The 12,481-nt window shown below is 36.4% G+C and overlaps 1 protein-coding gene across 1 annotated transcript; it reads right to left on the minus strand.

Annotated features, from left to right (window-relative positions):
* Positions 1–9,803: 9,803 nt before the first annotated feature.
* Positions 9,804–10,772, minus strand: LOC132011354 (olfactory receptor 52N4-like). The gene has a single exon (XM_059389794.1). The coding sequence runs from the start codon at positions 10,770–10,772 to the stop codon at positions 9,804–9,806; it is 969 nt and encodes a 322-aa protein (XP_059245777.1).
* Positions 10,773–12,481: the final 1,709 nt, after the last annotated feature.

Here is a 12,481-nt window from a genome sequence, read left to right on the forward strand (position 1 = left end):
ACATGTATCTATATAAGTGCATATCTGTTTCTCCATCTATATATGTTTTCCAATAAAATAAAATAGATACTGAAATTCTTTTGATGAATATTTGACTATTATACAATAAATTGTTATAAGTTGCTAAAAGATAATATCACCACTCAGTTCTCCTTAAAATGTTAAAATAGTCAGGTATTTATGTATCTGTACAACAGATGGAGATTGTGGAAAAATATGGATTTGCATAATTTTTAAAAAATGTATTTCTGAGATTCTTTGTGCTCTTTTCTAGAGAATATAATTCTTAAATATGAAATAAATATCCTACATGTATCTCTTGTGCTTTCTTTTTATAGGTATGTCTTTTTTATTAACATATAATGTATTATTTGCTTCAGGGGAGACATGTCTTTAACTACTAAAACTGACTTTCATGTTACACAATAATTTCAGGTCCCATCTTTGATATATTTGCAAAACTCTCTGAGGCCCATGCTTATACACAGGTAATATAGTACTAACCAGAAAATATTTAAGGAAATTTCCAAAACAGATTTAAAATGATTTTAATACATCATAACTGAATTGTTCTAGCAAAGAAAATTAACTAATGTTATGCCATGGGTGTAGACAGGTATTTTGGAGTAGTAACATTAATCCATGTGTGTTATTTGTAAAGCACAACTTTGATATCATCTTTTGTCTATAGTCATTTCCGAACCCCATAAAACAAGCCTGTTGTCCCCTTAGACTGTCCTAAATCTCTGAAACCCACTGTCTTCTCTTATATAGCAGTGAGTCCCTCCAGGCAAGGGCTGTTCTCTAAAATGGATGAAATACAGTCTTAACTAAATGTCTCTAGAAATGAACCAAGAAAAATTGGGCTCTCTTTCTGAGAACAAGGGGAGGGCAAGTAAGAATCAAGAGTGTTCTGGCCATGACTGAGAACTATTCACCTTGTTCTCCCCCTTTTCTTCTTGTCCTGGGCATGATTCATACCTGACTTCCAGTACAACAGAACCAGTGATTCCCACTTTGTTAGGGAAATGACACAGATACTCGTAATCATGATGGAAAGTTACACTGAACCGCTATCTGAGAATTGGGGAAACAAGCATTTTGTATCCTCCAAGCCTCCCATAACACTCCTGTCTTCAAACATGGTGAATGGACTCAAGTCTGTATTTCTGAGACTGCCATAAACAATTCATACACATTCAAAGCCTCTACTTTATCTTTATGTCTAAAAAAAAGAAAGAAAGGAAGAAAGAAAAGAAAAGAAAAAATCCTGTCTCTAGTGTCCCTTTTGTGTTCCTTTAATACCTTAGTTTCTGGATAGCAGACAGTGAGCTGAATGCGATCTGGTCCAGTGTTCAGGATCTTAGTTCAAAAGCATAGGCTATATGTACATGCACAACCCTCAATTTCTAAGTCCCATGATACCTGTACTAGTGTACTGGGTGTTTAAGAAAAATGTCCTATATATCCTGAAGGGATAGTACAAAAATTAGAGACACAGACGCTTGTGTAACAATCAAGCTAACCTTTAAGGGAGGAGGAAGAGTGGAAGCTTTCCAGTCTTACTGCTAGATGATGATACTTAACTGAATTATTTCATATGCACGTGTGTGTGTGTGTGTGTGTGTGTGCACGTGTGTGTGTGTGTGTGTGCACGTTCATGCACATGTGTGAGGACATACTTAATGGAGAGGAATTGAACATATTTTTAGTAGAAGTGAGTGATTTTAGTATTGTTGAGTTTCCTTTCCATGTGAGTATTCCTTGAAGGGCACATGGTAAAAGCACTTATATAGAATGTTTTAGTACCTCACATATCCATCCATTTCTTCTTTCATTCACTTATTTTCTAATGTCTCTAATTTAATAACATCACTGAGCACTTAGTCACCTCCAAGTCAGGGTAGTGAATATAAATAAGATATTTAAAAAGATGAACTTTGAAAACAACTCAGAGGCAGATAGCTACATATTGTGTTATTCCATTTATATGAAATATTAAGAAAAAGCAAATCCATAAAATATAAAGTAAATTCTTGGCTTCCATGGACAGGGTGAAGGATGTGACTGCTTAAAATGTATTGGGTCTTTTGGGGAGATGACTAAAATATTCTGGAATTACAGAGTGGTGATGATTGCACAGTACTGTGAAGGTACTAAAAGTCACTAAATAGTACATTGAACATCATTAAAATGGTAAATCTGGGTCTCCTGGGTGGCTCAGTTGTTTAAACATCTGAGTGTTGGTTTGGGCAAATGGGTTGTGACCTCATGGTTCTTGAGATGAAGTCCTGCCACAGGCTCTGTGCTTTGTGGGGAGTCCGCTTGAAGATTACCTCCCTCTACCCCTCCCTACATTCGTGTTCTCTCTCTCTCTTTCTCTAATATAAGTAAATCTTTTAAAATGGTGGAAGTATGAAACTCGACCATTCTCTTACACCGTACACAAAGATAAACTCAAAATGGAGAAAAGACGTCAATGTGAGACAGGAATCCATCAGAATCCAAGAGGAGAACATACGCAGTAATCTCTTCGATATCAGCCACAGCAACTTCTTTCAAGATATGTCTCCAAAGGCAAAGGAAACAAAAGCGAAAATTAACTTTTGGGACTTCATCAAAATCAAAAGCTTCTGCACAGCAAAGGAAACAGTCAAGAAAACAAAGAGGCAACCCATGGAATGGGAGAAGATATTTGCAAATGGCAATACAGACAAAAGGTTGATATCCAGGATCTATAATGAACTCCTCAAACTCAATGCACACAAAACAGACAATCCTATCAAAAAATGGGCAGAAGATATGAACAGACACTTCTCCAATGAAGACATACAAATGGCTATCAGGCACATTAAAAAATGTTCATCAACACTAGCCCTCAGGGAGATTCAAATTAAAACCACATTGATATATCACCTTACACCAGTTAAAATGGCCAAAATTAACAAGACAGGACACAACATATGTTGGAGGGGATGTGGAGAAAGGGGAACCCTCTTCCACTGTTGGTGGGAATGCAAGTTGGTACAGCCTCTTTGGAGAACAGTGTGGAGATTCGTCAAGAAATTAAAAATAGAACTTCCCTCTAACCCTGCCATTGCACTCCTGGGTACTTACCCCAAAGATACAGATGTAGTGAAAAGGAGGGCCATCTGTACCCCAATGTTTATAGCAGCAATGGCCACGGTCACCAAACTGTGGAAAGAACCAAGATGCCCTTCAACAGACGAATGGATAAGGAAAATGTGGTCCATATACATTATGGAGAATTATGCCTTCATCAGAAAGGATGAATACCCAACTTTTGTAGCAACATGGACAGGACTCGAAGAGATTATGCTGAGTGAAATAAGTCAAGCAGAAAGAGTCAATTATCATATGGTTTCACTTATTTGTGGAGCATAACAAATAGCATGGAGGACATGGGGAGTTAGAGAGGAGAAGGGAGTTGGGGGAAATTGGAAGGGGAGGTGAATCATGAGAGACTATGGACCCTGAAAAACAATCTGAGGGGTTTAAAGTGGTGGGGGGGTGGGAGGTTGGGGTACCAGGTGGAGGGTATTATAGAGGGCTGGATTGCATGGAGCACTGGGTGTGGTGAAAAAATAATGAATACTGTTATGCTGAAAATAACTAAATAAATTTAAATAAATAAATAAATAAAATGGTGAATTTCATAGTAATTGACTTTTATGACAATTTTTAAAAAGTTACAAAGTTCTCTTGCTGAGAATCAGCTGGGGTTATTTGTTTTGTTTTCTTTTGCTTGCTTTTCTTTGTTTTGCTTTATTTAACTGTTTTGTGCAGGGTTATTTTTCTTTCTTAAGATTTTTAAAAATTTATTCATTGGAGAGAGATATAGAGTGAGCAAGAGCACGAGCAGTGGACAAAGTCAGGCATCAGAGGGAGAGGGAATAGTAGGCTCCCCCCTGAGCAGAATACCCCAAAAGGGGACTGGATCCCAGGACCTTGGGATCATGACCTGAGGCAAAGGCAGATGATAACCGACCTACCCAGGTGCCCCATGCAGTGCAGTTTTTGTTTTTTGCTTTTAGAATAAAACATCCTCCCCCCCTCCTTTTTAATTTTAAATTCAAGTAGCCAACATACAGTATCATTAGTTTTTGGTTTAGTGTTCAATGATTCAATAGTTATGTATAACACCCAGTTCTCATCATATCAGAGTTCCTCCTCAATGCCCATCACCCAGTTAGTTACACTATCCCCGTATCCACCTCCCTTTCTACAACCTTCAGTTTGCTTCCTGTAGTCAAGAGTCTCTATACTTTGGCTCACTCTGCTTTCTTCCTTTTTTTTTTTTTTTTTTTTTTTTTTTTTTTTGCTGCTTTCCCATATGATCCTCTGAGCTATTTCTTATGGTCTACATATGAGTGAAACTGTATGATAATTGTCTTTCTCTGATCGACTATTTCACTTAGCAGTTCCATCCATGTCAATGTAAATGGTAGATATTCATCCTTTCTGAAGGCTGAGTAATATTCCTTTATATATATGAACCACATCTTCTTTATACATTCATCTGCTGAAGGACATCTCAGCTCTTTCCACAGTTTGGCAATTGTGGACATTGCTGCTATGAACACTGGGGTGCAGGCAGTACAGTTTTAATGAGTTTAGCATACATCTGTTCGCACAGGCTTCTACACGTAAGTTTATGAAACATACCTCAACCAATGGAGATGTTACTTGAAAGACACATACTCAGTGCAGGTTCATTGAGTTAACAATAGGGCTAATACCTTGTGCTTCTACACCTATGCTTACATACACTAAGATCTTGGTTTGTTTGTTTGTTTGCCCAACATGGGACTTTAACTCACGACCGTGAGATAAGCTGAGATCAAGAGACAGACACACAACCATGGACCCACCCAAGCGCCCCAGATCTTAATGAAAAATATGTAATTGAAGTAGAGTTTATATGCAGTGTATATAAACTGCATTCCTTATGTTGTACCATTTATTCCCATAACTTCTTCATTCAATAACTTTAAGCCTATATCTCCCACCCTCCTTCACCCATTTAGCCCATCTGCCACCTTCTTGCCCTCTGGTAACTATCAGTTTGTTTTCTGTATGCGTCTGATTCTGCTTGTTAATTCTTTGTTTGTTAATTCTTTGTTTTGTTTTTCTAAAATTCCACACTTAAATGAAGTCATATGTATTCGTTTTTCTCAATCTAACTTATTTCACTTAGAATAATTCCCTCTAAATCCAACCATATTGTCTCAAATGGCACAATCTCATCCTTTTTTATGGCTGCATATTTTCATGTGTGTATACACACACACACACACACCCAAACACACCACATTTTCCATATCCATTTATCCGTCAATTGAGAGTTAGGTTGTTTCCATAGTTTGGCGCCATAAATAATGCTGCAATATTGGGATACCTGGATGGGTTAAGCCTCTGCCTTCAGCTCAGGTCATGATCTCAGGGTCCTGGGATCGAGCCCCACATCAGTCCTTCTGCTCAGCAGGAAGCCTGCTTCCCCCCCCCCCCTCTCTCTGCCTGGCTCTGCCTACTTGTGAACTCTGTCAAATAAATAAAATCTTAAAAAAAACAATGCTGCAATAAATAGAAGGGTGCATACAGCATTCCAATCAGTGTTTTTGTTTTCACTGGGTAAATACCCACAAATGGAATTATTGGATCATATGGAATTTTTGTTTCTAATTTTTGAGGAAACTTCATACTGTTTTATACAGTAGCTCAACTATATTTTTTTCTGATTTAGCATTCTCCTAATTGCTGCCAACTTTTAATTAGTATCAGGAAGGTAAGAAAATTGTTTTTGACTGTGCTTTTGTCTGTTTTGTTTTGTTTTTAGTTTATCCATTGCTTTTATTAGGGACAAACTTCTTAATATTGTTATTTTGCCATTTTCACTTATGTCACTCACAATTCACTGGTTTTTGTGTGAACACAAGTATTTCTCTGGATGAAATGCCCAGGAGTGTAACTGCTAAATTGCATGATAATTGCAGTACTGTTTTTTTAAGCAACTGCCAAAATATTTTCCAGAGTGGCTGTCCCATTTTATAGTCCTACCAGTAATGTATTAATGATTTAATTTCTCCATATTCTTGCCAGAATCTCATGTTGTTAGTAGGTTTTATTTTATCCTGTGTCATGGTTTTTTAGTGACATTCTATCTCAGTTTTAATTTTTATTTGTGTATGGCTAATGATGCTGAATGTTTTTTAAAAATATATTTAAATTAAAATAGTAAACATATTGTGTATTATTAGTTTCAATAGTAGAATTTAGTGATTCATCAGTTGCATATAATATGCAGTGCTAATTGCATCAAGTGCACTCCTTGATGACCATCACCCAGTTACCCCATCCTCCACTCACCTCCCCTGCAACAACCTACAGTTTGTTCCCTATAGTTGAGGATCTCTTATAGTTTGCCACCCTCTGTTTTTTACCTTAATTTCCCTTCACTTTTGCTATGTTCATCTCTTTTGATTCTTAAATTCCACATATGAGGGATATCATATAGTATTTTTTTATGTTTTCTATTAGCCATTTCTATGTCTTTATCAATGACATGTCTGCTTATATTTTTATCTATTTTCAAATTAGATTTTTTTACCTTTGAGAGTGTGTGTGTGTTTGTGTGTGTTTATGTGTGAGTAATTGTATATGTGTGTTGGTTAGGTCTTGAAATTATTTTTCCCATTCTGTATCTTGTCTTTTCATCCTCTTAATAAGGTGTTTAGCAGAAAAAAAATTTTAAAAATTGATACAGTTTAATTTTCACTTTTTTTTTTCTTTTTGCATTATGCTTTGGCATCAAGTCTAAGAACTCTGCTTAATTCTGGATCTTGAAGACTTATCCCATTGCTTTTTGAAATGTTTTACAGCTTCAAATTTTCATCTACCTTCACTTTCAATTCTTTTGAGTTCATTTGTGTGTAAGGTACAATCAACCATCTTGATTTAGGTCTACAGTGTTCTTAGTTTTGCCTATCAACACCCAACTCTTCCAGCAGACTTCGTTGAAAGGCTGCGTTTCCTTTATTGAATTTCTTTTGTTTGTGTGTCAAAAATAATTTGGACATCTATGTGGGGGTTTATTCCTAGGTTTTCATTTCTTTTCCATTGTTCTATGTACCTGTCCTCTACCAATACCATAGTCTTGATTATTGGAGCTATGTAAGTCTAGATATTGCAAAGACTCCTTGCTCATTTCAGTATGTGTTTTCAAATGTTTCAGCTATTGTCATTCCTTTGATGTTCTAAATAAATTTTAGAATAATTTTGTCTATATCAAAAAAAAAATTTGCCAGGATTTTTGTAAGAATTGCAACACACCTGTGTGCCAATTGGGGGATAACTCATATCTCTTCATCCATGAATATTGTATGTCCCTTCATTTAGTTGGATATTTTAGAAAAAATTTAATTGGCAATGTATAGTTTTGTTAAAAATAATACACATATTATTATAATATCTAAAGGGAATTACCATTCCATCTTCTACTTCTATGAGCCTAAGTACATTAAAATACCTCATTTAAATGGGATCATAACAACATTTGTTCTTGTGTGACTGACTTATTTCACTATGCATAATATCCTCAAGGGCTATCCATAATGTAGCTTATGACAGTTTACTTTTTTTATACCTGAATAATATTGCCTTGTGTGTATATACTATATTTCTTTATCTATCCATCTATCCATGGACCTTTAGGTTACTTCTATATTTTGGATATTGTGAATAGTGCTGCAATAAACCTGAGAGTACATATATGTCATTGAGATCTTATTTTCAGCTCTTTTAGGTAAACACTCAGATATGGGATTTCTGAATTAGATGGTAATTCTATTTTTAATTTCTTGAGGAAACTCGATGCTATTTTTCATAGTGGCTACACATTTTTTCCTTCCCACTGGTAGTGGACATGGGTTCTAAGTTTTCTACATCCTCACCAAAAACTCTTTGTTTAACTGATCTTATGGTTGCTATCCTATCAAGATGAGAAATGATATCTCATTGTGGTTTTCATTTGCATTCTCCAATGATTAGTGATGTTGAGCATCTTTTCATACTTCTTGACCATTTGTCTGTCTTCCTATTCAGCAGAAGTGATGAAAATCATAAAATGTGTAATGCTTCTGAAGTAAAATAATGAAAATGTTTCAAGTTATCAGGGATACAGAACGGGATTTGCTATTCCTGAGAGAATTATATGAGCCAAGAAATAGGCCTATTTAATTTGTTAACATGGAAGCCACTGGTGAAATGGACAAAAGCAAATTCATGTGATGGATGTGATGACAAAAAGACCCATTGGGGGAGGACGATTTCAAGTTGAGAAAGTAAAGAGAAAGATGATGACAACTTGACTTCAAATAGGTCCTCAAGAGGGCATGACCCTAGGTTGACCTGAGCACTGGACCCAAGCAATTGTAGGCTCTTCATGCTCTCCCCTGTCCTTGGACTGTGCATCCCACTTATCTTCCTCACACTGCAATCTACCTTAAGGATATGATCTTATTATAGAATAATATGCTGCTGAGACCATCTGGATGATATGTGTGACTGAACTCAGTTAAGACCTCTATGTAAACTCTTAAGATTCTGGCAGGCTGGTGCAAAGAGCTTTTTATCTTGCATCTACCTGTCTTGTATGTATGTTTCCTTGCTTATTAAAACTGTCACTTACCAGACCAGAGTGTACTGATTCTCTCTTCTCTTTCTGCTTACACTCTATGTACAAAAGTCAGTTTATGAACCAACACTTAGTCTAGAAGTTTTGACGTCAAGGTGAAAAGAGAACTAGTGTAAAAAGTGGAAGGCGGTTATATATATTAGAGGATGGTGTTGTTTTGTAAAATTTTAAAATGTGAGATTGTAAAGAATTATGAATTAAATAACTAAATGCAATTTGGTGTAGTTTAAACTGGACAAAGCTATCTTTTAGGTTGGACAAAACAATAGAAGAATAACAATTTAATTAATTTATTTGATATTCCTTACAAAATTGGCTTCAGTCGTTAGACATTAATATAAAGATACTATTTCCTCCAGTCTTTCATGTATTCTTTAATTTAAAATAATTTTAAATATTAGAAAGAGATATTTAATTTTATTTATTAGATTCACAATTGCAGATAAGAGGAAACAAGCTGATTTTGATCCCCTCTCATACTGCTTATAAAACATTATACTGTGTGCTACATTATGTTAAGAGATCTACCTACCTGAACCCCCAGATTGTCTGCATTCAAAGGTCCTCTTGAAATAGACTGGATATCAGATTAGTCAGTAGTGAAAACATGGGTGTATCATGGCTAGGAGACACCTATTCAGCCAAATTCTCTCAGATAAAAGTCATTACATTAAAGACTTCATGCATAAAATAATTTATAGCTTCTCTTTTAGGAAGAAGTCATTGAAAAAGCATATTTTAATAGTGATTAAAAGTATATAGCACATATTTTCCAGAGGAAAGAAACAACTGGCTCTCAATGTAGGAATTATAATAGCTATTTGGAAACGGGAAACTCTCACTTTATTTTTTAGGGAAAGTGGGCTAACTAGGGTTTGTTCAAAGATATATATTCCTTCTCACAGGACTGAGAAGGAAAACAATTCATAGAAATATTGGTTGGCAGGCCTGTTGAGATTCTCAAGACATGCATTTAGAAATGCATCACTCATGCCAAAATAGTGTTTCCTGAAATATTTTACACCTCTTGCATAAACACAATCTCCTTTCTGTAATGGAAATGTCCTTTTTTTTTTTTTTAATGTCTTCTTCATACACCTTGGGGTTTGATGTCCTTAGAACCTGAAAGAATCCTTATGACACAGTCTCGTATCTGTTTGGTTTTCACCCCATACACAATAGGGTTCATAGTGGGAGGCAAGAGCAGATAAATATTGGCCACAATGATGTGGCAAGATGGAGGGATTGTGTGGCCCCCAAAGCGGTGGGAAAAGAAGGAGAAAAAGGCTAGACTGTAGGAGAAAACAATTGTACAGATGTGGGCAGTGCAGGTGCTGAAGGCCTTCTGTCGAGCATCTGCTGAAGAGAGGCTGAGCACTGCCCGGATGATCATGGTGTAGGAGACTGTGATGCAAAGGATGTCAAAGCCCCCAATCAGGAGGGCAACCGTCAGACCATAGATGGCATTGACCTTGACATTGCCACAGGATAATTTGGCTACAGACATGTGGTCACAGTAAGTGTGGGGGATTATATTCCCTCTGCAGTAGGGCAGTTTCTTGGTGAGGACAGTGAAGGGAATGATGAGCAACACTGCTCTCAGGAAAGTAGCAAGTCCGACTTTTGCAATGACAGGATTGGTGAGGATAGTAGAATAACGCAGTGGGTAGCAGATAGCCACATAACGGTCTAGGGCCATAAGCATGAGCACCCCAGAATCCATTCCTGTGAAGGTGTGGATGAAGAACATCTGGACCAGACATTCACCAAAGCTGATTTCCTTGAGATGAAACCAGAAGATGCAGAGAGCTTTAGGAATTGTACTAGAGCACATGGCAATATCAGTTAGGGAAAGCAAGGCTAAAAAGTAATACATGGGTCTGTGCAATGTATCCTCATAGCGGATGAGGTAGAGCAGCCCACAATTCCCTACCATGGCCACCATATACATGGAGCAGAATGGGAAGGAAATCCACATGTGTATATCTTCCAGTCCTGGGACTCCACTAAGAATGAATGAGGCCGGGGTCCAGTTTGTTTTATTCAATATTATTAGCATGATCAATTAGGCCTAGAATTCATGTGTGTTTTCTAGAGTAAGAAAAAGAGAAGAAAAAATATACTTTATGGATACTGTCCTCCTCTCACACCCATGTCTTAAATTTCCATAGTGCATTTTAATGATCAACCAAATTTTCTGAGTCAGGGATTAGGGTATTTTTTATTTTGTATATTGTCATTTGTTAATTAAAGTATCTAGTTGTCTAACAAATTCTTTTTTTTTTTTTTTTAAAGATTTTATTTATTTCTTTGACAGAGAGAGATCACAAGTAGGCAGAGAGGCAGGCAGAGAGAGAGAGAGAGAGGAGGAAGCAGGCTCCCTGCCGAGCAGAGAGCCCGATGCGGGACTCGATCCCAGGACCCTGAGATCATGACCTGAGCCGAAGGCAGCGGCTTAACCCACTGAGCCACCCAGGCGCCCCTAACAAATTCTTATTAAGCAATCCAAGTTCTCACCACAGATACTGATCGTATTTTTAAGATTCTGATCCTCACAGATTTCTAATCAAGTATAACTCTGTTATGACTTCTCCTAGGGATTTTGGTTAGAATACCTCACTTACCTACCTATTAATAACTGTATGTGTCTCCCTAGATGTTGTCTCAAAAAGACTTCTTTGATTACATCACCAATGACCCAACAGATATGTTTATTTTATATTCTTATTGTTAACTGATGGCCAATAATAATTTTATATTACCAAGGTACTCTTTGAGGCATTTGTAAATGTAAAATCATTTATTCCCTGATGGAGCTTAGAGTCTCTCAAGTCAGTAAAATGTTTAATTCACTCCTCTCTTTCAAGACACCTAATTTTTGTCCTTTACCTGGTCTATATGCATTTATAGGGATGCTTTACATTTATATTCAGAATAAACTTCCAATTAAACCTATGTTGCTTTGTTACATTTATATTCAGAATAAACTTCCAATTAAACCTATGTTGCTTCACATACTGAATCTACCAATGGTAACAAATCATTTCTCTCCTTCTTTCTACCAGCCTTCCTGTTTTCCTTCACACGTTGCCCTCTGAGATTATCTGGTATCTGTGGCAAAACAGAAAACAAGTAAACGAAACAAATCGTACCTTCATATTATTATTAAAGGCAAGGATACATTTTTCCTCAGTTATGCTAGTTACTCCAGTAATATTTATGATTCAGTAAGATGTTGACATCCCCGCTTTTTATTATACTCATCTGTTCTTTCACTTGGTTTACATTTTTCCCTAACATTAACAATGGACTCGTTTTACTTGGGTTCTAGTGGGAGCTAATATAAATGAAAATTAAAATATTTTTAGCCACACACCAAATTCATTTTTTTTCAAGAGAAAAATTAATTAATCCCAAATTCTGTACTAACAACTAAACTTAATTTTCAAATTAACTAAATGTTGAGGGTAGATAAATGGCATCTCATGCTTTCATTAATCTCTTCCTTTCTCATAATTATTTACTGAGCACTTTCAATGGGATGATATGGGGAAACAGACCCAGTTTCATCCTTTAGAGAATTCAGAGTTTAATAGAGAGATCAAAGGGCACACAAATAATCACAAGAAACATAAGAAAAAGTGTAATAGAAGTATGTGCAAGGTCTGAAATAAGCACTACATTAGTAAAATGGATGTGCACCTTGAGAGTGTTTGGAGGAGGCATTAGTGATTGTCGGAAAGGACCATGATGAAGAGAAGTTATTTG

The sequence above is a fragment of the Mustela nigripes genome, chromosome 1 (genome assembly GCF_022355385.1).
Source record: "Mustela nigripes isolate SB6536 chromosome 1, MUSNIG.SB6536, whole genome shotgun sequence".
Classification (NCBI taxonomy): Eukaryota; Metazoa; Chordata; class Mammalia; order Carnivora; family Mustelidae; genus Mustela; species Mustela nigripes.